This window comes from Rattus norvegicus, chromosome 20 (genome assembly GCF_021556685.1).
Source record: "Rattus norvegicus strain SHRSP/BbbUtx chromosome 20, alternate assembly SHRSP_T2T, whole genome shotgun sequence".
Classification (NCBI taxonomy): Eukaryota; Metazoa; Chordata; class Mammalia; order Rodentia; family Muridae; genus Rattus; species Rattus norvegicus.
This window is the reverse complement of record NC_141553.1, coordinates 33,487,691-33,515,601: the sequence shown is the minus strand read 5'-3', so window position 1 is coordinate 33,515,601 and position 27,911 is coordinate 33,487,691. Positions and strand designations below refer to the sequence as shown.

Below are 27,911 nucleotides of genomic sequence, written 5' to 3'. Positions count from 1 at the left end.
CTCTGTAGATCTTCTTGTTGCATCCACTTTTTAATGTTACAAAATCATCACCTGAACTGAATGTTCTCTTTGTTAGTTGTGGCTCTCAACTATTACTTTAAAGCAGAAAGAAGGAAGCAATTTAAAGCTATTACTAGTAATCTCAGGGAAGAAGCCCATAGGCAGAAAGTCTTCAAAGACTCCAAGGCTCAAAGTAGTGGGATTACTTGATTTCTTCCACAATTAGATGAGCCTCTTTGTAAATGGATACATTTGATGTCATCAAGAGTATATTTTAAAAACTTTTGTTATTCAAATGCTATTGGAAAGAAAGGAAAAAAAATCAACCACCAAAAGGGAGAAATGAAATACTTGTAAAGTCATATATCTGATAAAGGTCTGATATCCAGAATATTCCAGGAACTATTGTCATTCAGTCATGAGAAGAGAACTAATACAAGATGTACAAGAGGGTCTGCAGATAGAGCTCCATTGGGACAAGGTTTTCTTGCCTTGCATGCATGAAGGAAGGCCTGAGTTCACCACCCAGCACTGGTCATGATAACACACACATGCAGTCTTAGCATGTGGGCGGTAGAGACAGTAGGATCAGAAGTTTAAATTTATCTTCAACCACAAAGTAACTTGAAGCCAACCTCAGCTATGTGTAGACTTGCTTCAAAACAAACAAACAATAAATAAATAAATAATTGGTAAATGAAAGAAATAAAAACAGGCCAAAGACTTACACCTATTTTTCTAAAATAGAGATATAATATAAAAGTACCTTTTTCTAATATCTCCATAAAACATACATGTTAATACTTTATTACTGTAACTGTTTTTAACCTTTTTAAAATTCACTAACATTTTTGCTTCAATTTTGTTTTCAATTGCTCAGATTCAGAGAACACATGAATCACGGGCAGTCAGTTATCCAAGTAAATCCTCCTAGATATGTCCCCAGATTCTGATTTTGAGGTTTTTGGGGATGACCAAAAGGCTGAGAAGAGACTTTCAAGAACACTGTATTGAGGGAAGCTGGTAGCTGGAATGGGTTTGTATTATCTAAAACATGACCTTGGTTAGAACACTTAGAACAGTGGCTTTATCATCCCTTCCAAAGAGATGATCAAGAGATTCTTCTGGTTTCAAAGCCGGTGGAACTGTTATATAATTTATAATTAGAGGTTTATTTACAAGGTTAACTAATAAGAACTGAGTTCATGTTACAGAGTAAACCAGACTAGGGCACTTAAGTGTAGGGGCAAAAGGTGGTCACTCTCCTGTAGTGGTGAGATCATGGTCAAGTGGTCTCCAAGGCTCTAGAAAATAATTGGGGTTTTGAGGAAACATGGCTTTCCCAACACCATGGTCAGGGACAACTCCAAAGGAACATGATTTTACCCATATGAAGACTTGGGTGAGCCCAGGCCATAGAAATTACAGGATGTAGACAAAATGACCTACAAGAATACACATTACCCAGCCTTGGGAAATTTCTTTAGCTGTCAGTTTGACTCTGCACTGGGCTAAAGGCCCCACGCAAAGAACAAATGCACAGAAAACTAAGGAGATGTTAAGCAAAGAATATGAACTTTCAGTTATGATATGAGTAGACTCTGAACATGAGGGCCCACCAAGGTGACTATAACTAATGATAATGTTTTCTTGAAGTCTGAAGAAGGCAGAGTCTTAACGGGGGGGGGGGGAGTTGTCAATGGCTATGTTAACTAGCTTGAGTGAAGTAAGCCTTTCACAAAATATGTGTATTAATAATAATGTTCTATGCTTTAAATAAATACAATTTGAATTTGTCCACTGTATTTCTATTACTTGCTTGCATAGTCTTCTAGATCTGTTTCCCATTCCCCCATACACCCTGGACTGTGTTCCCCTCTCTTTGTTCTGAGTAGGAGCTCATCCTCTTTCTACGAGAGTTCTGATCATTCACTTTGGCTTTGTCTCTCGTTATGTCAAGTACCTAACCTCAGGTTATCATTTCTCCAAGTGCTTACCTTCTGAACCTAAGCCCAGCTCCATGTGGTTGAAGATTGTGCCACTATGCCTCAACACCCAGTATGGTAATGCTCACTGAGGCCCTTCACTAGCAGGGCATACAATCTACATTTGCTGCCTCTTCTTCTGGATGTCCTATTTTGGACAACATGTGCTTGGACATGGCTATACTGTGTTATATTTCTTACTGATCCTTATCTCATAGGATTACTGAAAGAATACAAAATGGCTCTCTTCTCCTATCCCAACTCTGATTGTTAATGAAGGCAGCAAGTGTTGTGTTAAGAGGACCTTAGCACACCATATTCGATTAGTTATGTATGACACATGTAGAGTCTTTGTTGTATTTTGAATGAGAAATTCCCCCACAGGCATATGTATTTGAGGACTGAGTCTATGGTTGGTGCTGTTTGGGAAGGTTATAGAACCACTGTGAGGTGAAGAAACTGACTTGCTGAAGAACGTATAGCACGGGGGAGGAGGGGAGGGCTTTGAGGGTTTACTAGACTTGCTCCATTTCCTGTTTCACTCTGTGTTGTCTGTATGCCATGGATTGTGATCATTGTACTTCCTGAATGCCAGGGGAGCCCTTCCTCACATGAATGGACTGTGTTCTTTCTCTGAACTGTGAGTTAAAATAAACCATTTTTTCCCCAAAGTTGATTTTTGTCAGTGTGGTTTTTGACAACAGGAGAGTAACCAGTGCAGTCTCGCCTTTGAAGAAACAGCCATCTTTGAAGGTATCATGTCTTCTTTCTCCCAGGGCTAATATATTGACTGCCACTGCTTGGTACAGAAAGTCTTTTCTTTTTTTCTAAGAAACCACAGTAATTTAGTTAAGAATCTTCCTTGAGGAAACACAATGGCCTTTTCCATTCATGTTTGCTATAGAACATCTGCAAGCCAGAACTTCTGGGATTATATCACTTCCTCAAAGAGAACACAATCTACCAAAAGCTTTGGCAAAATATGTTTTGGAGCTGTAGTTTTGTAATTGTATATAACTTCTTATTCTCAGGTTGGCAAGCATTCCTTCTAGTTTGAATGGCCCCCCTCTATAAACAAACTTATCTCCCCATAGCTGTTGCTTACCTTTTGTTGGCAATTGTCCCTAGTCACTGGTCTCTCAGGACAAAGTGCTGCCTTTATTTTGAGTTAAAATGTGAATATTCAAATTGTGGCTCTCCACCTAGAACTGAATTCCCATTCACCTAATAAAGTCATGACCCTCCCCCACACTAAATCTCATAACACCCCCACCAGCACTCAATATTCCTATAAACAGCCATTGTTACAGCGAGATCTGATTTGACTTACCTTGTAGTGGAAGAGAAACAGTCCACAGAACAGGCTGTACAGATCTGCTGTGAGCAGAGAAAGGTTGACCGAGGTGGCACTTGTTTTCTTTATGACGACTGGCATAAAGCTGTACAGACCAAACATGCAGGCACTAAAGCCAACATACAGCAGCCCTGGGGAGCAAGGAGAAGAGAGTGTCAGGGCCTTTGCAGGGCATCTTCAGCATCTGGACTTGGTGGATAAGGGGAAGGGGCGCATCACCCAAGACTCAGTAAAGGTACTTTTTTTCTTTCACTGTATCAAGTGGTGTTTAATATTGGTAGATAAAATATAAGTGAGAACTTAAAACTTGTACTTGGAAAATGCACATTCTGCTTCTTCCCATGTAGCTGACATCATACTGCTTCGAGAAAGGATACTTCTCTCTCTCTCTCTCTCTCTCTCTCTCTCTCTCTCTCTCGTGTGTGTGTGTGTGTGTGTGTGTGTGAGAGAGAGAGAGAGAGAGAGAGAGAGAGAGAGAGAGAGAGAGAGAGAGAGAGCGAGAGCGCACAGGCACACACTTGAGCAAACAATAGGAAGTATCAGACCATGGTGGGGGCGCTGGTGGTGAAAGCCATTGTGAGCCTCCCAGTATGGAACCCTCTGCAAGACCAGCAAAACTCCCTTAGCTGCTGAGCCATCTCTTATAGCTGCCTATGGATTTCAAAATATTTTTATCTTCTTATACTTGCAAAACATATTTTATATTATATCCTACATTAAAATATACAAATAACAATATGTCATATACTGCTCCCAATGTTTGTCTACACAGGTGTTGTAATTAGACAACCTGGACTGGAACTACCAAGTCTTAACCGTGTCTTTGGGAAGGCAGTGTGAGTGCTTTGAGCATAGGAAATCTGTTAACTTCTTTTAAATTACTGAATTTTGTTTACCTCCCCCAAATTGAGTGTTGTTATTCTGTCATCTTTCCTAGGCTACTCTGGACTGTAGACACACCATTGTTAATACTAACCAGGAGTTCAGAGTTTTGGGTGGTAGGGTTTTAGCAGTATAGATTTAGCAGTATAGGTATAGCAGGGTTTTAGAAGTATAGATTCTATCATTTCCCAGGTATTGATGCGGTACATATGCACAAAAGTAAGCTCATTTCTCTGCCTTGAAAATACAAGACATGATACAATTCATTGGCTCTCTGAGCATTATAAGCAACCTGTCTAACGGGATCTTGGATTGAATGTATCTGAGGTGGGCACCTCATTTTCTATGAATCATGTGAATTCAAGGGAGTTTGGTTACTATTAGATGTCCAGTCCCTCTGATTAAGAAGACCAATGATTCCTTCAGAAATGAATTTGTTTTGCTTCTACGAAAGATACTAAAGGGTATGGGGCTTATTCTGTGTTTTTCATCTTAAGTTTAAGGAAAGCTACATCAGATACACAAAAAAAAAAAAAAATTCATGGTGAGCATTAAGCAAATAGTGCAAGAGCCCCCTCTAGTGTGATGGACATGCCCTTCACATAGAGCAAGACGATGCCCCTATTGGCTGAGTTCAGTAAGCTAGGGTATCTCAGTACAGGTATATATCTGCTAAAATACTAGTAGGAGGCATGAGAGTCCCCACAAGAAGTTTTAATTCTATAAAGAATAGTCAATTTCCTTACACTTGGGTTTCATGGCACGTATAATTTTCCTTTTAACCAACTTACAAAAATCTATAACAAATACTAGATAACCTATGAGAAATACGTAAAAGACTTGAGATTGATTCAGTGTTCCTTAAAACATCTGACATTAGAAGACAGGGAGCAAGACCTACTCTTAAATTATTCCACTGAAGATAATCAAATTTGGGTAGAATACAGTCCAGATATACTAGAGCCTGCCTGCCTTCCCTCCTTCCTTCCTTCTTTCCTTTCCTTCCTTCCTTCTCTCTCTCCCTCCCTCCCTCTGTCCATCTTTCTTTCTTTCTTTCTTTCTTTCTTTCTTTCTTTCCTTTCTTTCTCTTTCTTTCTTTCTTTCTTTCTTTCTTTCTTTCTTTCTTTCTTTCTTTCTTTCTTTCTTTCTTTCTTTCTCTGCCTTCCTGCCTGTCTATCTATCAGCCTGCCTGCCTGCCTGCCTGCTTCTCTGTCTTGGGTATTGTTGATTTAGATCATAGGATAACTGTGCTAACAAGTTCTAGAAACCTAAGTATTCATCTTGTTATCTGGTAAACCATACCCTGGGGTGGACTGGTGAGTCCTAATGCTTTGTAGTCACTTTCTTTTCAATGAATTCTTCATTGGGAATCTAGCATGCTATAAGTTCTCTGCTTTGGGCTGGGAATCTAGCAAAATGAGGGATAGATAAAAAGCTCAGAGCTGCTCATGGTGAGGGAAGAAAAGGTTTCTTAAACGAGACTAGCCAGGGCTTGTTTTAGGAAGGATGACCAGGTAAGGCTGCCTTGCCAATGTGGTATTTACTTTGAATGTGAGGGGCTAGCAGGGGATTAGAGGAGGCTTGGAAAGAATATTTTAGGCAGAGATGTCATCACCTGAAAAGATTTTCAGGGAAGATAAAGTTGTGGTTTATTCTGGGGGCTTCTAGGAGCCAGCATGACTGAATCACAGGAATGAGGTAGAGAAACCAGGGAGGCTGGCAGACCACGTAAAGTCCTGTATGTCTTAGAAAGAAATTTGCAATTGCGGCATCAATATCCCGAGCATTCTGTACCAGTGATCTAACATAATCTGATCTACATTTTAAAAAGATGACTTTGGCTACTCTTCGGAGGAGGAATGGAATGAGGAAGGGATGAGAAGAGGGATGTGAGAAGAGTAGCATCTCTGTCCATCAAGTGAGGCTGTTGGTTCACTTGGGGAGAAAAGGCAAGTGTCTGGGTCTGTGACTACTGTGCCAGCTTATTGGAGGCTTGGCAATGAGCAGTACGGGAAAGGAGGGCATCAAGGAGGTGACTGGCTCTCTACTGCAGCAAATGGTGAATTTTGGTGCCATTTCCTGAGACGGTGAGAGCAACGAGAGGACCAGGTTTTCAGTGGACGTGTAGCACTGTTTGATCATGTTGTTTTAGAGAATTACTCATCGTGCATGTGGATCTGTCCGGTGGAATTCTGGACGCATCATGAGCACGCTGAGAGAAGATGCACACCTTTGAAACCAAAGCTTTGAGATAAGCAGAGTAGGAACACAGCTATATAGTAGGCCCTCACATTAGTAATAAGACCAGGTCAGGACTGCTCCAGCTGAAAGGTTCTAAGTATATTTCATAAAGTTGCTGAAGTTAGATGTTGGTGGCAGAGCAGAACATGTACTGCTATTTATAATTGATTCTTCTATTAAGCCAGATAGTGCATGTATGGATGGATATCCTATTCTGTGAGTGAAGCACAGACATAAAGCACATCAGGAGACAGAGCTGGGATGATGGACTACCACACCTCGCCCATCCACTGGTCTGGGATAGACATTAGGTCCTTAATAGATGTTAGCAACCAGGACCCGATTTGTTGTCTGTGGAGAATTTTCAATCAGTAGACATGATCAAACCAATGAAATATTTTTGGCTAGCAACTACATAATGATTACGTTTACAGACAGAATGCATATATGACAATTTCTCATCTGAAACGTGTTTTCTAACTAAGTTTAAAGTTTGGTTTCTCTTACTCTCATGCAGGGAAGAGATTTAAGGTAGAAAAACAGAAAAGAACCCTAGTGGCTAATCCTGATGGGGTCTTTACTATGTGTCATGGGTGGTATACGCATTAGCTAATCTCCAAAGCAAAGCAACGTCAATGTTGTTTCTATTGTTTTTAGATGAACAGGAGATGAACTTATTGACCGTGTTGGTCAAGAAACACAGCTGATACCAGACTGAACAGAGGGCATTTAGTAGAGCACATGCTACAAATGTATTTGAATGAGGATAGGAGAAACAGGGATGGAGAGGCAGCCGGAGATTCGCAGTAGCTATAAATTATTCCACATGATGTGGCGAAATAAAAGCAGAAGCCATATTACCTAGGGTCAGAAATTAGAGGAGTGCCATAGGGGTCATCACAAGGAGACCACCGTTTCTGGAGACCTGTTCATGAGTAGTATAGAACAGGGATAGACTCCTGCTTTCTTTCTTCTCTCCCTCTCAGCTCTCTACTGCCTCTCACTTACCAAATGTGCCCAGCCTCAGGGCACAGTTTTACGTGCAGCAGAGCAGAAGGTGGGGAAGACATTGATCTATGAGAAGCAGGCCAAGAAGCTAGCCCTACTGGGCAGTCTGACAGAACTCTCTATAGATGAGTTTTTTCTGATGAGGGGAGAAGGGATATCCTGTTGACAAATGGCTAGTTTATTTTGTGTAGGTGTATATGTGTGCCTATAGTATGTGTCTATGCCACATGGATTTTCTCTCCCCTTTTCCTTTAAGGACTTACTGGTGTTCTGTCTTTCCTTTGTATGCACTAGGCAAACATTTTTATTAATAGTAGCAAGATAAAATGATATCTCAGAACACGTGTATTAGGGCAAACCTATCAAGAGCACTGGACCATCTGGACATGCTAAGACAATGCAGATTAGTTTTATCACAGGAAACTGAAAACCTAGTGAGCCCACCTCAGAAACCCAGATGTAAGTTTCAATCTCATACATCCTGTTGCATGTCTGTGTATACATCGGTCTGCCTGTCTGTCTCTATCTGTCTCTCTTTCTGTGAGTATGTGAGTGTGTGTGTGTGTGTCTGTGTATGCGTGGTGTGCACATGTGTGCACACTCGCACATGTATAGATCAAAGACCAACATCAAGTGTCTTCTCCATTGCTCTCCAATTTTTTCATTTGAGACAGAAAGTCTCGAGGAACTCAGAGGCCATCAAATTTAGCTAGACTAACTGGACAGCAAGGCCCAGGGATCTACCTGGCTCTGCCTGCCAGGGCACCACGCCTGGCTTTTTACCTGAGTTCTGGGGCTCAGATCCTCATACTTCTTTCAGCCATCACCTTGCCTACTGAGCCATCTTCCCGGCACTCCTCAGTGCATTCCTAAGAACTCTTAGGACCTCCCTGCTCTGGGACCATGTGATTCCCATTGCCAGGTAAGGTAACAAAACAGTCATCAGCATCAGAAGTGAAAAGGCACCTCCATGTAAGCCAAACCTATGCCTATTGGCCCCCAGAACACCCTTTCTTCCACAGTTGACTTCCACATCATTTCGTATACCCATTGACACGGGCTGGAACATGTGATAAAGGGTATATTTACATTGTTTACTAGATTTCTGGCTGTGAGCTAACATTTCTAGGAGAGCTCAGCGATGTCCTATATTTTATGTGAGTTTACTGATTAAATAATCACAAGCAGTCCTTTTGCTAAGTAGAGTAAAGCAAAGTGAGTAAAACAAAGTGATGAAAGCAATCATCGTGCTTTAAGTAACTCCATCTTAAAACTAGTGCACACATTAGAAAGAGCTTCCTATGCAGAAAGCAGAAAGCATTTCTCTTCCTACTTCCACTCTGCATTGCTAACATAGGAGCTGACTCATAGATTCTATGAGGTCTAGTAGAGTCGGAGGTAGAGAGAGATTGGGAGACGTCTATGACCGATAATGGTAAATGAAGATACTCTTGGAATCTATTCTACCTTCCGTGTGTGTGTGTGTGTGTGTGGGGGGGGGGTTATGTTTTACTGGGAACTGATCATCAGACCTGGAGCTCCTGAAGTCTGTGAGGGAAAGGTTAACCTTCTCTAGCGTCACCCTGACACTGAGCTCAAGTCCTTAAGCTTAGTGGCTGCTCTGTCGTTTCTCAGTTCCTCAGAAGACAGTGGTCTCGGGTCTCTGCTTTGCTCTTTCCTGCTTCCCTCTGTTCTTGTCGTGACAGCCGAGAGCCGTCTCGTCTGATGCTCTTCCCTCACCTGCTCATTTAATGACCAGTGATGGACGGAATGTCACATGCCCAGACTGAGATAGACCACCAGACCCTGTAGTTGGTCATCATGAGCTCACAAGAACAAAGGTGGCTGTGGTATAAAATCTCCACTCCAAGTATACAAGGGCTCCAGAAAGGGAAAAAAATGAATACTTGATTCAATATCTAGGCCATTTCAACCTTGTTTCCAACCGGGAATTAATTTGGTGGCCCTGTGATATGATCCTTCTGCACAGTCTTCATCATCTTGGGCTGCAGGGGACTGACGTCTTAATGGCAATATGAGAGCTTAGGATAAAACTACCTTGTGGTGACACATTTAACTAAACGCTGAATCATGACAAACTCTCAGCAGACATGTACAGGACATCTACATAATTAGAGGATGAATTCCTTTTGATTACGGCCATTACCATCAATATTGAATTAATTTATCCTTCCAGATCACTGTGTGCGAAGTGCTGGGAAGCATGAATCACGTTTAAGAGTCACAAAGGCAAAGGCTTCTGGTCCCTGTACCTGGTTTCTTTCCCAACTGCCCCCCTCTCCTGTTCCCCTCCCTCCTCTCTATTGATTTCCATTTCATTATAGCATTTCCTGTTCATCCCCGAGAAAGAAACAAATGGAGGACTCTGGAACAAACATAAAGGCTGGTTAGCCCTGGTCTGAAGTCACTGAGAGAACCCCTTCGTCATACATCATATAAACTTCTGTCCCTCATTCAGCCACCAGAGGGCATCATAGCGGTAGTAAAACATTCTCGAAGCTTATAGGCTGGGGATGGAGACAGTGGTGCAATGGAATATGTCAAGAATCTTTTTCCCAGTGGAAGTAAAACATGCTGAGACACTCCCTTCTACTCATACCTCTATTGGAGGTAGCGGGGCAGCACCCATCTGCCCCCAACCCTCATTTACACTCATTCTGCTCATATTTTTCCAGAACTGTCCTACTTGGCCTGAACTCAAGTCATGGTCACTACTGGGACCCTTTGCCTGAAGACAAAAATTCTTGAGAAAACTGAGGGAAGCTTTTTCCTAGTCTTGCCTCCTAGGTGATAACAATATCATCGAGGATCTGAAATCCATACCCTAAAAGTTTTTAGAAGAAAGTGATTTTAGAAGCAGGTAAAATCTAAGATGTCCCAGGTATCTACTGAGTAGTTAAATGGCTGGCTAGTATTTCCAAGGCCAGTTAAAGATCAAGTAACAATTACTTAAGTCTAAGGGTTCCCTTCTGAAAAGGTTCCAAAGAGCCCGGAATGCCTAGTATGTTGTTTCTTCTCATGCCTTTTGTAAAGTTCAGTTTTCCCCTTTACCAAGGTGCTGCTTTTTAATGATCACATCAATTCTGTATCTCTTGTCTGGAGCAAATTGCTCTCCTTTCTGCACCACTACTGCCTTGGGCATTTCTTTTCCGGTTGGTCTTTAACCTAATAGCACACTTCTGTGTCTTCCATAAAACACCTTGACAGTGCTAACTGTCAGAAGCCCAAGCAGGGCATGAGGAGATTCAGGAAACCCAGTCTTGTTGTATGAAGGACTTCCAATATGGCAAAGTAATTTCGTCTTCTTTTGTCACCTGTCATTCCAAATTCCCTCCTTGTCTGTCCCATCCATCCCTAGCTATACAACTTTTAAGACAAAATTCTCAGATTTACAAAAAGCAAAACAACAATAATAACAAAACCAACCAAATAAACAAAGAACCCATCTTAAAGGGGCAAATCCTTACCTATTTGCCAATCCCACGGCACCTTCAACAGCTCCTTATGTTCCATGATGGCTCTGTTGAGTCAAGACAAGACAATCACACAGGTTGGGTCTTTTTTTTCCCCTGTCATTCACCATATCTACACAACCATTAAAGCAACCAATTGAACTTCAGAAATGAATTGGCCCCTTCAGGGGCAGCCCATGGTCTCTCCCTGAAAGGAGAGAAAGGTGTGGCCAGCAGCAGTCAGGGTCTGGGAGAATTTAAACCTCACTGTTCTCAACCAAACAGGCTTTTAGGGTTTAGTTTCTTTTTGTTCACTTGTGCTTTGGGGAAGCAAACTATAAGGTTCAGAAAACTCCATGCGTCCAGGTTTGATCAGTTTGCTCACTAAACATTCAATAGAGCAGTGCCTCTCAGAGTTACGCAGGCATTTGCGTCTCATAGGCATTTGGAGAGTGTGTCAAACCACTGCCTCTGGGGCCTCTTCCCTAGACCTTCAGATTCAGTAAGACTTGGGGGTCTCAGGGAAGCACATCGCTGATGAGCAATTCTGGAGCCATGGCAGTGTTGCTGGTCCAAGGACTGAACTCTGAGAATCACTCTGTGGAGGCAGAATAGAAGGTGCGGTTGGCACCATTTTAACTACTCTGCAAGCAAGGGCTTGGGTCCAGTGTACACTCGATATATCTCATTTACAACACAAGACTATTTTTGCAGGAGTGCATCCTATAGACCTCCATTAGGTATAATAAAGTAAGACCAAGCAAAGAGCAATGAATCTCTGGGTATCTATTGTGGATCCAATAACAATAATAATGCATAAAATGAACCATCTATCTATAACATGTTGGTGATGGATGACTGATCTAAAAAATCCTTTACGGTGCCATTACACTTTCATAATGAACCTCTAATAAATCTCCAGCTTCCCCATTTCAATGTCTTGTCTGCTAGAGAGTCACACCAATATTTCAGGACACTTAGATTTTGAGAAATGTGCTGAAAACATCCTATATTCAAAATGTGATATCAGGTGATACCAAAGTATTTTCCTCAAGTAATTTCTGACAACAAACCTATACAGTTGCAAAGTGTTTGTTTTGTGGAAAGGAATTGCATGGAATAACTATTGCTTACTTGGTGAAATTAGACCTCACTCCTCACATGATTTAACTGTGCTCTTTACTAGTAGAAATTATGCTTTATTTACAGCAGATTCTGAGGGTCTAGATAATGCATCAAGAAAGGACTTCTGCTCCAACTTTGGAAATATTGAAAATCTGGTTCACTTCTCTTTTTGGCATTAAGTGAATCTCAGTTTTATATGTCCCTACATTTTTAAAGAGAATACCAAATTCTGATAGTTGGATTTGAAATTCTTGCAAACACATAGGCAATAAAGAGCACCTATAAAAGGGCAATTTTTAAAAATTGTTTCATTTTATTTCATGTATGGCTATTTGTCTGCATGTACAGCTGGGCACCACATGTATGCCTTGTAGTCAAGAGGCCAGAAGAGGGCATCAGATCTCCTAGGACTAGAGTCGTGGAGGATTGTTGAGCTTCCAAATGGGTGCTGAGTATTGAACCCTGGTTCTCTGGAAGAGCATAGGGTTTAAACTGATGAGCCATCTCTCTAGTAAAACTCTAATTTTAAAATAGAAATTTCTTAGCGGCTGTCACTAATAAACACACATACCCTATTAGAAGTATATCAAAAGTGTATCAAATCCCAACATTTGTCCTTGCTTATAACATCTTTATAATTGATAGCCCACTCCCTGAGAATGTATATACTTTTAATTATCTCCGGAAAATCATCATCCAAACCTGTGAAATGTTTATAATAATTTATAATATACTTATTTAGTTTGGAAATAATTTATCAATAAGGATATAGTTGGTAGATTTAATGAGATCTTCGTGTGGGAGTTTGGTGATAGCTTTTCTGCCTTGGTTTTTACACTCTAAGGCTAAGACCTGTAAAAATAAAGCACACTTCTTACAGCTGTTGTGTTCTTTGTTATTCTTACTCACAACTGAATTCCACTGAAAAATGCACCAAAGAGACCAATCATTCCCAGGAACTCCACACGGCTCAGAGTTCGGATGATGGATTCTTCCCAGACGTTTGAGATCCCGTACAGTGTGGCTCCTCCTAAGACCAGAAGGTCCCCTACCAGCTTATTTTCCCCTAGGAAACAAAGAAAACACATGGAGCCTCAGAAAAAATTTTCTCAATGAGAATCTGGCACCAGAAAAACGAGTTTCTTTTTTCTATTTTCTCGACACTTTCATAAGATGACTAGCAATTTCCAACCAAAATCATGTAAAGATTTTTAAACTATGTGTTTTTAGATATGCTGGAATATAAAAAAGCTACCTATCTTCATAAAACTGGAAGTTTCCCTTCAAAACCCACATCTCTGTCTAGGAATGATTCTGGAAATGTATACTAATATGTATGCATATTATTTTTGTTTCAGGGCATTTTTCAGCTGTTTTAGGAATCTATTATAAACCTGACAATCATTTTCTACCATCTTCTATGCAGGCATGACAGTAGTCAACACTATGTTTTTGACCATAGACAGAATGTGCACAAGGGGGCTGACAGGGATTATAAGATTTCTACTTCCCAGACACAACTTCAGAATGAACAAAAGACACACACACACACACACACACACACACACACATGTGTGTATATTTGTATGTACACACACATACACACACACATAAATGCAATTCGCATCAAAATTCCAACACAATTTTTATAGACCTTGAAAGAATAATTCTCAACTTCATATGGAAAAAACAAAATACCCAGGATAGCCAAAACAATTCTCAACAATAAAAGAACTTCAGGAGGAGTCACCATCCCTGATCTTAAGTTGTAATATAGAGCAATAGTGATAAAAACTGCATGGTATTGATACAGAGACAGACACATTAATCAATGCAATTGAATTGAATTGAGGACCCAGAAATAAATCCACAGACCTATGGACACTTGATTTTTGATAAAGAAGCCAAAACCATACAATAGAAATAATAAGGCATCTTCAACAAATGGTGCTGGTCTAACTGGAGGTCTACATGTAGAAGAATGAAAATGGATCCACACTTATTACCCTGCACAAAACTGAAGTCCAAGTGGCTGAATGACCTCAACATAAAACTGGTATGGTGCTTTTTATATGCTTGGCCCAGGGAATGGCACTATTAGGAATTGTGGCCTTGTTGGAGTAGGTGTGTCACTGTGGGCATGGACTTTAAGATCCTCATCCTAGTTGCCTAGAAACCAGTCTTCTCCTAGCAGCCTTCAGTTGAAAATATCAAACTCTCAGCTCCTCCTGCGCCATGCTTGCCTGGATGCTCCTGCATTGATGATAATGGACTGAGTCTCTGAACCTGTAAGCTGACTGCAATTAAATGTTGTCCTTATTAAGAGTTGCCTTGGTCATGGTGTCTGTTCACAGCAGTAAAACCCAAGACAACTGGATACACTAAATCTCATAGAAAAGAAAGTGGGAAATAACCTTGAATGCATTGGTAGAGGAGTCAACTTCCTGAACAGAACACCAATGGCTCAATCTCTAAGATTAACAATTAATAAATGAGACCTCACAAAACTGCAAAGGTTCTGTAAGGCAAAGGACACTGTCAATAGGACAAAACAGGAGCCTACAGATTGGGAAAGAATCTTCACCAACTCTACATCTAACAGAGGGCTAATATCCAAAATTTACAAAGAACTCAAGAAGTTAGACACCAACAATTCAAATAACCCAATTAAAAATGGGAATAGTTCTACCTCAAGACCCAGCTATATAACACCTGTACATATACCTGAAAGATGTTCCAACATCCCACAAAGACATTTGCTCAAGGTTGTTCATAGCAGCTTTATTCTATTAGTAGCCAGAAACTGGAAACAACCTAGATGTTCCTCAACTGAAGAATGAATAAAGAAAATGTGGGACATCTACAAAATGGAACCAGATGGAGCTACTAAAAACAAAGACATCACGAATGTTGCAGGTAACTGGATGGAACTTGTGAATATCATCCTGAGTGAGGTAACCCAGTCCCCAAAGGACATACATGATATGTAGTCACTTATAAGCAAATATTAGCCAAAAAATACAGACCCAAAGAATCTAACCAAGAAGAAAGGCACAAATGAGGATGCTTGTATCTCACTGAGAAGGGGGAATAAAATAGTCATAAGAGGCAGACAGAGGAAGGGAACTGGGAGGGGAAAGAGGTAGAGAGGGGAGTGGGGGGAGGTTCAGGATCAGGTATGGGGAAGGACAGAAGATTTGGCCAGATAAAAATCAATGGAAATCTGCAATTGACAGGAGTGAGGAGGTGGGAGGCATCTCCAGGACAAAACAGAGACCTTGGATAAGAGAGGTACCCAAGAATCAATAGGGGTAACCTTCTCTGTGACTCACAGCATAAGGGATATGGAGCCTGAAGAAGCCACCTCCTGTAGCCAGGCAGGAACCTGAGTTATAGAGACACCAACCCACCCACAAAACTTTCAACCCCAAATTAATCCTATTTACAAGAAATGCAGGGATGGGAGTAGAGACTAAGGGAATGGCTATCAAATAACTGGCCCAACTTGAGAGCCGTCCCATGGGCAAGCACTAACTCCTGACATTAGTAATGATGCTCTGTTATGATTTCAGACAGGATCATGCTATCCTCTCTGAGAGGCCCCACCTAGCAGCTGACTCAGACCGATACAGACCCCCACAGCCAAACAGTGGATAGAACTTGGGGACTCTTATGAAGAATAGGAGGAAGGATTGTGGATTCGGAAGGGGATAGGAAGTCCACAGGAAGACCAACAGAGTTAACTAACTTGGATCCTTGGGGCTCTCAGAGTCTGAATCATCAACCAAAGAACATACACTGGCTGGACCCAGGCCTCCCTGCACATGTTTAGAAGATGTGCAGCTTGGTCTTCATGTGGGTCCTGAACAATGGGAGTGAGGACTAACCCCAAAGCTGTTGCTGGTCTGTGGGATGTGTTCTTGTTGAGCTGCCTTGTCTGCCTCAGTGGGAGAGGAAGCACCGAGCCTTGCAGAGACTTGAAGTGCCAGGATAGGGAGGGGATACCCAGGGGGAAGGTGAGATAGGAGAAGGCTTGTGGGAGGGGAAGATGGGGAGTGGCAGTGAGCAGGATGTAAAGTTAAAAAAATAAAATAAGAATGAAAAAATATATAAATATAATATATATAAATATGTATTTATATAAATTTAACTTCTATGTTTTATATATAAACATATAAATTCACCATGATATTAGTGATTTCTTTTTTTCAAATTAAAAGCAGTTTTTTAAAACTTGGTTTGAGTTGGTTCTGTCCAATTTTTTAATATATACTTTATCCTATAGTTTGGGAAACTCTTCCCATTTCAGGCAGTGTAAATAGAAGCCATGACGAGAGAGAATGAACATAAGCTGTGTGATCAGCCCAGCCTTACTGGACTGGTACTCTAGTGGTACTCTAGCCACTACTCTAGTGACTTCTGACTCTGTGCATCCAGTGGGGCAGCTACCTGCTTGGCAGACGCATAGCTCTGGAGGAGGAGAGAAGGATGGGAGGGGTGTTCACTACAACAGTAATCTTCAGGAAGAAACTCATCTAGAAAACCTTTGAATGCTGAGATCATCTGAACAACCCTAAAACTGTAGAAGTGGGCACTTTCTACTCATTGGGGAGCACGGAACGTCCTATAGATAGAAGAATTATATTAATGAAAGCAGTGTTGGCATGAACTTCTTTATTTGGTCACCTCAGGTTATCTCTATGCTAAATACCATCACCCTTTTCCAGGCAACTTCCTACACCTGTTAAGGACTGGAGGGAAAGAGAGGAAGAGACTCTGAAAGACAAGACAACAGCTTGGTGGAGTTATTCTCAAGGGAATGAAACTGAGGACTTGATTCTTGGAGGGCTGCAAGATTTCCTTGAGTCTTTGGGGAGCTGCCATCACTATTCAGCAGATGAGCAGAACTTAACGAAGCCCTGATGAGAAAGCAGACCTAGGGCGAGCTCCCTGGGCACCGCTGGGAGAGAAATGAAGTTTCTGTGACAGGGAAATCTTTAGCAACTGGTTAGTCTTTATGTGTCAGCTATGGAAGTATACAAATGTTTGAACTTGACACGGTCCATACGTAGAATTCTAAAGCACGTAGAATTCTTTTAGTCACGTTTCATGCGGGAAACATTTCAGAATCTTGTCATGACATGCAGTCATCGTTATGAATACCAATTATTGTTGCAGCAGGGAAATACAGACGGGCTTCTTAGTAGAACTCTTAGCAAAATTAATTTTACATGAATGGATTCAGGAAAACAAAATCATAATGGAATATTTTAAGAGAATAAAAGAGACATCAGTCTATTCTTTTAAAGTCCTAAAAGGTGGACACTGCTTTTAGTGAATAGCCTTCTTCAGTTGTTTATCTTTTAAGACTCAATTTTATCTACATGCACACGTGGATGTCATATGCAGCAGCTGGGGTTACAGGCAGCTGTCGGATGGCAGATGTGGGTGCTGGGAATCAAGGTCAGGTCCTCTGGTAAAACAACAGAGCCCTCTGCTCCCATCTTTAGAGTTACAGCTAGTCTTTAGAATGGCCCACTGAAAGAAATGTACTTATCAGTACTTTAAAATCTTCATTGATTTAATGGTAAGTTTAATAATAATACAATTGCATATAATTTCATATTAAAGTATTACATATTATTTATTATTTTTACTAGTAATTCTACTAATCAGTTTTTAAGTTGCTTTCAAGTTATTTTATAGCATGGGCTACAGTACTAAATATTCCGGAAGGTCAATGTGTGAAGACTTACTTTCTAGACAGGAAGTGTAACTACTAGGAAAGATCACCCATCAGACAGATGTTAAGTCTTCTGGGGTGAGCCCTTAAAGAGTATATTAAGACCAGTCCCTTCCTCTTCTCTTTTTCTTTGTTTCTTGCATGCCATGAAGGGAAGAGTTCCCTTCCACTATGCATTTCCATAACAATCTACTATGCTACACCATTTTAAAATTCCCAAAAATGTCTAAGTGAATTGTCAGGCAGAAAATGTTTGGGTCCATCACATGGCAATGTTTTGAGTGGTGATAGCTTTAGATTCTGGTAGAGTGGAAGAAATCACACCTGTGATGAACTACAGAGTCTCCCTTGTATTTTATTTTCTTTATCTTAAATTGTTATTATTGCAAGAATAAAATAGTACATAGGAAATGTTTAGCATATGTTACACTACTTGCTCATAAATGATGTTTTTAAAAGGCATTAGCTTCATTCCGTCTGAATAACTATCTTTGTCTATGAGTTGGACATTTTTCATTCTGGGCTGCTCCCCGTTTCTAATTAACCCTTTCATAATTGGCTTTCAAGGTTTAGTTTTCTCTACTATATTTTTAACAAGCAGAAACACTTTTAGATAAACATTTTCTACATGTGTTACTAGAAGAAGAGTCAAGTTTATCTAAAAATCATTGAGTTGTCATGAATTCAAGAACCTGTGTTACACTGTGGAGTATTAGAAATCTGCTAGGTCCCTTAATAAAAATGTACTGATTCTTTCAAACACATTGGAGTTTTAAATAGTGGACCAACTATCTTGTTTTTATGGGACTCAATTTTGACTTTAAAATCTCAAATCGGATCAACCCACCATCCTGGGCAATCTAGGAAGGTCAATTACTCTGTTTTAAAAAGACTTTCATATAAAAAGATGCAATTATGGAAAAATAAGAACAGTGTGGAATAGGAAAATATTGCAAAGATTTTACATCTGAGTGACACAGTTTACCATGAATTTTGAGGATGAAACATGAGAATTTTTTCAATGTTAAGTTAAAATGAGATAACCGATGGGAAGGTCCCTTGCAGTGGGGAGCGGTCAACAAAAATGTCACTTTTATTTGATTGTGTTGAGTAGTCTGGCTCTGTAAAAGTATTTTCTTTTCCTCAAAACAAATATAAAATTACAACTAATAATAAATTGTTAACACCATCACAAATGAACTAAGAGATGCAGTTAGTATAAAGGGGTTACTTTTAGAAGAAGCAATATGTTTTAGAATAGAACATGATTTTCATTTTTTTATTCATCTTATTGCTATCATTCTTTCTCTTTATATCCACAAGTTAGAAAAGTAGGGGCCATCGTGGAGGATCTCTGGGTCTCTACTGAACCATGTTTACACGCTCCAACATTCCTAACATTCCCAGTGTCTACTGGGTATCTTCTGCCAGTCACATCAGCAGGAACAAGAATGGTCTTTCAGAGAGCCTTCTGAGGCAGACGGGACCTAAGTGACAGAAGAGCCTCTAGCTATTAGGCTCGCTGTTTGTACTTCCCAACTTGACAAAAAAAATATACGTTTGTAGAGTTTAATGGTGTAGAAAGTTCTTATGGTGGGTGACTGGCTGTACCCATGATAGGCACTTCATGGGTGTCAAAGTGAGGCCTCCCATGCCAGAGGCTTGGGTACTGTCCTTTGACCAGTGTCTTCAGTAGGCAAACAAGATGGGGGAGTTTTGTCATCAGCATGCACTCCGGTCCTTCATTCTGAAACTGGACCTATTTTTTTTAATGCAATGCCTGATATCTGAGTAAGTTCCTTCACCCAGACTTAAATGAAGGAGGAATTCCTGGTTAGCAGAGGAAGAAAGATGGTAGAAAAAAATAGGACAACTAATTACAATGAGGTCAAATTAATTGTAAATGGGCTAAAATCAATGTATTTGGGGATGGAATTGTCAAAATCTTAAGTTAAGCAGAAACAGGATTTAAATAACATAATAAAAAACGAAGCCAGATATTCTCTTTCCCTTTGAAAAGCTCCCAATATGATAATAAGGATTTATCTGAGTCAAATGACTCATTAAAGATCTTGTGAATACCCCAAAGTATTTCCGAAAAGCCAGGTGATCTTGGCTGGTTAATGCATTTGAACTCACTGTGCTATAAAGGTAGAAAATAGTGGGATAATTTTAGTAATAAGGCATACACATTTTAAAATTATATTGCTTACAGAACCAGTGTGTTTTTAAAAACATGATAGTTGAGCTCTCTGCCCAATTTAATATTTTATAGCGATAAAGTATGTGCAGTCAATGAGTCCATGAGTTTTGTATTGGGCAGGTCTTGATGCATCCATCCACACTCTTGTGCACCATTTTAGTAACACAGAGCATGCTCTATATTGATAAGATTTAGTTCTGTTATCACTGCGGATTTGCATGCCACAGAAGGCAATGCCATAGGTCTCATGCAGGTCCATGGGGACAGCATCAGGATACTTCACCATGGTTTAGCCATATCTTCATTTCAATCATAAGGGATCACTTAACAAATCACTCACAACTGGATTTGTTGACCTTTCTTTCCTTTCTTTTTTATTGGATATTTTATGTATTTACATTTCAAGTGTTATCCCCTTTCCAGGTTTCCACCTCTCTCATCTCCCCTTCCCTTACTTCTGTGAGGATGCTCCCCCTCCCACCCACCCACTCCCACCTCACCACCCTGGCATTCCCCTACACTGGGGTATTGATCCTTCACAAGACCAAGGACTTCTCCTATTGATGCCAGACAATGCCATCTTCTGCTACATATGTGGTGGGACCATGGGTCCCTCCATGTGTACTCTTTGGATGGTGGTTTAGTCCATGGGAGCTCTAGGGGGTCTGGTTGGTGGATATTTTTGTTTTTCCTATGGTGTTGCAAACCCCTTCAACTCCTTCAGTCCTTTCTCTAACTCCTCCATTGGGATCCCATGCTCAGTCTGATAGTAGCTGCAAGCATCTTCGTCTATATCAGTAAGTCTCTGGCAGAGCCTTTTAGGAGACATCTATATCAGGCTCCTGTCAGCAAGCACTTCTTGGCATTGGCAATAGTGACTGGGTTTGGTGGCTCCATATGGGATGGATTCCCAGGTGGGGCAGTACTGGATGGCCTTCCCTTTAGTCTCTGCTCCACTCTTTGTCCATGTATTTCCTTTAGACAGGAGAAATTCTGGGTTAAAATTTTGAGAAGGGTGGGTGGCCTCATCCTTCAACCTGGAGCCTTGCCTTACATCTGGATATGATCTCTATAGGTTTTCTCTCCATTTTGTTGAGCATTTCAACTAATCTCATCTCTGTTGGGTCCTGGGAGCCTCTTGCTTTCCTAGCATCCAGGACTTGCTCATGTCTACCCACTGGTTCCCCATTCCCCATTGCTACAAATCTCTGTTCAAATTCTTGACCCTCTGTATATAAACCTTGTCTCCTCTCATACTTGATCCTGCTAACTTTTTCCTCTTACCCTCCTCTCTTCCTCCCAAACCTCTACCTTCCATGAGTATTTTGTTCCCTCTTCTGAAAATGAGTGAAGCATCCTCACTTTGGTCTTCCTTCTTTGTGAGCTTCATATGGTCTGTGAGTTATATCTTGGGTATTTCTAGCTTTGGGACTAATATTCACTTATCAGGGAGTGCACACCATATATGTTCTTTTGTGACTGGGTTACTTCACTCAGGATGGTATTTTCTAGTTCCATCCATTTGCCTGTGAAATTCATGAAGTCAATGTTTAATAGCTGAGTAGTACTCCATTGTACAGATGTACCACATTTTCTGTATCCATTCCTCTGTTGAAGGGCATCTGGGTTCTTTCCAGCTTCTGGCTATTATAAATAAGGCTGCTATGAACATAGTGGAGCATGTGTCTTTGTTGTATGTTGGAGCATCTTTTGGGTATATGCCCAGGAGTGGTATAGCTAGGTCCTGAGGTAGTACTATGTCCAATTTTCTGAGGAACTGCCAGACTGATTTTCAGAAAGGTTGTACCAGCTTGAAATCCCACCAACAATGGAGGAATGTTCCTCTTTCTTCACATCCTCAACAGCTTCTGCTGTCAACTGAGTTTTTGGTTTTAGCCATTCTGATTGTTGTGAGGTAGAATCTCAGGGTTGATTTGTCTTGCATTTTCCTGATGACTAAGGATGTTGAACATTTCTTTAGGCGCTTCTCAGCCATTCTATATTCCTCAGCTGAGAATTCTTTGTTTAGCTCTGTATCCCATTTTTTAATACAGTGATTAGGTTCTCTAGAGTCTAACTTCTTTTTTTATTTATTAAACATTAGTCCTTTATTAGATATAAGATTGGTAAAGATCTTTTCCCAGTATGTTGGTTGCCATTTTTGTCCTATTGACCATGTCCTTTGCCTTACAGAAGCTTTTCAATTTTATGAGGTCCCATTTGTCGCTCTTAGAGCATAAACCATTGGTATTCTTTTCAGGAAATTTTCCCCAGTGCCCATGTGTTTGAAGCTCTTCCCCACTTTCACTTTTATTCTTTTCATTGTATCTGGTTTTATGTAGAGGTTCTTCATTCACTTGGACTTTGCTTTGTACAAAGAGATAAGAATGGATTGGTTTTCATTCTATTCCACTGATCTACCTGCCTGTCTCTGCACCAATACCATACAGGTTTTATCACTATTGCTCTGTAATACTGCTTGAAGTCAGGGATGGTGATTACCCCAGAAGTTCTTTTATTCTTGAGTATAGTTTTCGCTATCCTGGGTTTTTGTTATTCCAAATGAATTTGCAAATTGCTCTTTCTAACTGTAAAGAATTGAATAGGAATTTTGATGGGGATTGCATAGAATCTGTAGATTGTTTTCAGCAAATTGGCCATTTTTACTATATTACTCTTGCCAAACCATGAGCATGGGAGATCTTTCCATATTCTGAGATCTTCTTTGATATTTTTCTTCAGATATTTGAAGGTCTTGTCATATGGATCCGGATCTTTCACTTGCTTGGTTAGAGTCACACCGAGGTATTTTATATTATTTGAGATTATTGTGAAGGATGTCATTTCCTTAATTTCTTTCTCAGACTGTTTATCCTTTGAGTAGAGGATAATTTTGAGTTTGAGTTAATTTTATATCTGGCCATGGTGCTAAAGTTGTTTATCAGCTGTAGAAGTTCTCTGGTGGAACTTTTGGGGTCTCTTTTGGGGTCTGCAAATCGTAATATTTTGACTTCTTCCTTTACAATTTGTATCCCTCTGATATCCTTTTGTTGTCTGATTGCTTTGGCTAGAACTTCAAGTACTATATTGAATAGGTAGGGAGAGAGTGGGCAGCCTTGTCTTGTCCCTGATTTTAGTGGGATTACTTCAAATTTCTCTCCATTTAGTTTGATGTTGGCTACTGGTTTGCTGTATATTGCTTTTACTATATTTAGGTATGGGCCTTGAATCCCTGATCTTTCTAAGACTTTTACCAGGAAGGAGTGTCTAATTTTGTCAAATGCTTTCTCAACATCTAACGAGATGATCTTGTGGTTTTTATCTTTGAGTTTGTTTACATAGTGGATTATGTTGATGGATTTCTGTGAGAGTGGTGTGTTAGTCTTTCACTATTATTGCGTGTGCTGCAATGTGTGCTATGAGCTTCAGTAAAGTTTCTTTTATGAATGTGGGTGCCTTTCCTTTTTGAGCATAGGTATTCAGAATTGAGATTTCATCTTGGTGGGTTTTTCCTTTCATGAGTATGAAGTGTTCTTCCTTATCTTTATTTGATAACTTTTGGTTGAAAGTCTATTTTATTCAATATTAGATAGGCTATTCCAGCTTGTTTCTTGGAACCATTTGTTTGGAAAATGTTTTTCCCAGCCTTTTACTCTGAGGAAATGTCTGTCTTTGTCAGTGAAGTGTGTTTCCTGTATGCAGCAAAATGCTAGGTCTTTCTGTATCCAGTTTGTTAGTCTATGCCTTTTTATTGGGGAATTAAGTCCATTGATATTGAGTGATATTAGGGACCAATGATTGTTGTTTCCTACTATTTTTGGTGTTAGAAGTGGAATTATGTTTATGTGGCTATCTCTTCTTGGGTTTGTTGCAAAAAGATTGATTTCTTGATTTTTCTAGGATATAGTTTCCCTCCATGTGTTGAGGTGTTCCATCTATTATCCTTTTATGGCTGGATTTGTGGAAATACATTGTGTAAATTTGGTTTTGTCAAGGAGTATATTGGTTTCTCCATCTATGTTAATTGAGAGTTTTGCTGGATATAGTAGCCTGGGCTGGCATTTGTGTTCTCTTAGTGTCTGTATGACATCTGCCCAGGATCTCCTAGATTTCATAATCTCTGGTGAGAAGTCTGGTGTGATTCTGATAGGTCTGCCTTTATATGTTACTTGACCTTTTTCCCTCACTGCTTTTAATATTCTTTCTTTGTTTTGTGCATTTGGTGATTTGACTATTATGTGACAGGAGGAATTTCTATTCTGGTCCAATCTATTTGGAGTTCTGTAGGCTTCTAATATGTTTATGGACATCTTTCTTTAGGTTGGGGAAGTTTTCTTCTCTAATTTTGTTGAAGATATTTACTAGCCTTTTAAGTTGTGAATCTTTACTTTCCTCTCTACCTTGTGTTTTGTCTTCTCATTGTGTCCTGGATTTCCTGCATGTTTTGGGTTAGGAGATTTTTGCATTTTGCATTTTCTTTGACTGTTGTGTCAATGTTTTCTATGGTATCTTCTGCTCCTGAGATTCTCTCTTCTATCCCTTGTATTCTGTTGGTGATGCTTTCATCTATGACTCCTGATCTCTTTCCTAGGTTTTCTTCCTCCAGGCTTGTCTCCCTTAGTGATTTCCTCATTGTTTCTATTTCCATTTTTAGATTCTGGATGATTTAGTTCCTTCCCCTGTTTGGTTATGTTTTCCTGTAATTCTTTAAGGAATTTGTGTTTCCTCTTTAAGAGCTTCTATTTGTTTCCCTGTGTTGTCCTATATTTCTTTAAGGGAGTTATTCATGTCGTTCTTAAAGTCCTCTATCATAATCATGAGATGCGATTTTAAAACCCAATCTTGCTTTTCTGGTGTATTGGGGTCTCCAGGATTTGCTGTGGTGGGAGAACTGGGTTTTGATGATGCCAAATGGCCTTGGTTTTCATTACTTAGGTTCTTGTCCTTGCCTCTTGACATCTGGTTATCTCTGGTGTTAGTTGGTCTTGCTGTCTCTCACTGGAGTTTGTCACTCCTCTTGGTCTGTGAGCCTGTGATTTTAGGAGTGAGAGCACTCCTGGAAGACCACCTCTCTACAGGTGACATTTGGGTACAGAGTTCTATGGGAAGTCCTTAGCTCTAGGCACAGATGGAGACCTGAAGGATCCTATCCCCAGCTGTTCTATGGTTCCTATGCCCTGTGTGCTTAAGTTATGAGCACTCCTGTGAGACCAGCTCTCTCTGGGCAGAATTTGTTTATGGAGGACCGTGGGAAAGCCTTAGCTCTAGGAGCAGATGGATACCAGAATTTGTTGTCCTTTTCTTAACTAGTACTATTTTCCTACCACTTTAGAACCAGAAAACATTTTTCACAAGATTATTGTCAATAATCTCATAAATCAATTCAAAGTTAACTAATTATTTAGTGTCAAAACACTTCAACTTACTGGAAGGCTATCTTGATTGACTGTGGAATAAGTTGATATCCAGTATGGACAGCTAGAGTAAATAGTCAAAGCTTTTTTTAACTAAAGATAGCTATTTCTGTTTCATCTGTGTTTCTATAGTGCCCAGAAAGCTTAGACATTGTATCAGACAGAATATTATCTGATGAGTTCTGAAGAAACTATCAAGAACACTAACTATGTGTACTAAACACATGGCTAGACCTTTAATACACTATCAATAGGTCCCAGAACAGGTGTTTCTCAAGGGAACATTGGGGAGATGGTGGGTGTGTATTTCCAAGCCATCTGCTGAGGTTGGTCTTCATAACATCTCAATTACAGGTCCAGGAGACTGAGGATATTTCTCTTTTATTCTGTGTTGCAGACAGTTTTAGCTGTTAGCAATGTAGAAGGAAGAAAACTTGCCTGGAAGGTCAGGAGCCCAGAATGTCCTCCCACCACATGTCTGTGACTTTGAATAACTCATTTGGCTTTACCAAGGCTTGATGTTCCCTCATTTCAATTATAAAGGAAGTTGAGGATGGTTCTTTTTTTGCTATAAACAACTAAGATGTAACATAAAGGACATCATTTCAGGGACTTCATACAGCCTTGCTCATAAAGCAAATCATCCCAATTCTGAGAAAGAGTGATTCCAAGACCTTTAGAAAGTGAGTACTTCATACTCTACTTTTGATGCTGGCAAAAGAGTTTGTGTGCCTGACATTTTTTCCTCTTCTGAAACTCTTTCTGTAGCACACAAATAGAAACCTTTTAGGAAGGTCCTTCCAGAAGCCACTGGAATCAGAGTTCCCCCTGAAGAGTCACGGGAATTGGCTGACTGAATCACAAAGTTCTGCCTGAGACGTCTCCAAGCTATGATCAATGTCTCTTCACATTAAGACAGATAACCATGCATTCAAACAAAAAACATACATGGGATGGCCAGTAGCTCCTGGAACACAGCACATTCTACTCTGGTCTGCTGACTCTAAGTACCCATTCTCTGTTCTGTAAACCAACCTTCACCCAGTAGGTTGAAGATTTTGTCTTTCTCTGCCTTGGCAGAGTTGGGGCTGGGTAAGAAGGGAAGTCTTTGTGGCTCAGTTGCTGATTAACTCATCCACTCTAAGTTTGAAAACTGCTCCAGGCCAGCAGCTCTGACCTTCAAAACTCCCCTCCACATAGATGGTAACCTTAGTTTTAACAATTGTGTGACTGTCTCTGAATTTTACATCTTATATTCACCCAAGGCATATGTACCAGGGCCTTCTCTGTGCTATTACTTTGGGTGTGGAGGGAAAACATGAACAGGAATCTACCACAGGAAGAACCACGTTCATAGAAGTCCGGTTTCTACGTGTGTTTGGTAGAAACAACTCAGGTCACTCATAGAGCTCCATGACTTGGTGACCACTCCAAGACTCACCTGCTCCCTGGTGCCTTCCCACAAGCACATCTGCTCCCACCATGCAGCCCATGCCCAGGATGCAGACCACGATGCCAATGAAATGCACGGCCTTGTACCGGATCAGCAGGAAGAACCAGGAGAGCAAAATCACCACTGGGATCACAAAGCAGTCCAGGAGCTATTGGGAGCAGCAAGAGAAACCATAGTGAGAGTCAGGGGAGACAGCATACAAGGAAAGGTTGAGCTCTGTCAGAAAGCTCTTCCCTGGAGACCACTCATTCAGAGCCAGCGCAGAGGTGGTTAAAGCTCCCTCAGACACAAGGCAGCTTTGTTCCTCATTTAATCATTAACATCTCTAAGAATTGAAGGAAAGGACAATGATAAACGGATAAGACTGGATGGGGGTGAAGATTCTCCTGTCCTCTTCTGTGTCCAGCCAGCTCTGTGGCCCATCTTCATCAGAACCCTGACAATGTTCTTGAGGTCATTTGGGGCATGGGAAAATACTTTGAGCCATTTTACACGGATCCAACACTTCAGGGGTAGATATGGAAATGAAAGGTGAGGCCACAGGTTTGTTTACAAATGTTTGGCAAATTAATAGAACTTAGAAAATGTGTACTTACTTTTTCTTGGGCAATTATCTCCCTTGTAATACAGAAAATTACTTAATCTGATAATTGTTGTTTCTCTTTTAATATCACTGTAAGTATTAGTGCAAAAATAGAGTGATTCCACCTGATATGAATCCCTGAGAGCTGGTACCCTTGGTGAGGTGGAGAGACAACATGGTGACAGGAGAGGAATCCTATGCAGAGCCCCAGAGCCCCTGCTTTATGGCATTGGGCAAGCACACACCCAGGAGAACTCCGTGTCCTGTTAGAAAAAACAACAACACTCTCAGGCCTCCCTGGCCATCAGTAGAAAGCTCTGATAGTAGTTACTGAACAAGGACACACAGATTTCTAAGGATCTGAAGCATCAAAACTCAGCCTCTGAGAAAGGTTTAGTTATTTACATGGTATTTCCAAATGTCAGACTAGTCAATTGGCAGCATGAG

At 40.5% G+C, this 27,911-nt stretch overlaps 1 protein-coding gene and 1 long non-coding RNA gene across 2 annotated transcripts in view; one reads left to right on the top strand and one right to left on the bottom strand.

Moving 5' to 3' along the window:
- Slc35f1 (solute carrier family 35, member F1) overlaps nt 1-27,911 on the bottom strand; it is a 395,235-nt gene that overhangs the window by 16,191 nt on the left and 351,133 nt on the right. Inside the window, 4 exon segments of the mRNA NM_001109338.1 lie at nt 3,316-3,470; nt 10,959-11,011; nt 12,978-13,134; nt 26,870-27,029. Coding sequence (NP_001102808.1) covers nt 3,316-3,470; nt 10,959-11,011; nt 12,978-13,134; nt 26,870-27,029 — 525 coding nt within the window.
- On the top strand, nt 3,304-18,571 carry LOC147998646 (uncharacterized). The gene is made up of 2 exons (XR_015645866.1): nt 3,304-3,574; nt 16,796-18,571. It is a non-coding gene; the product is annotated as an uncharacterized LOC147998646 (long non-coding RNA).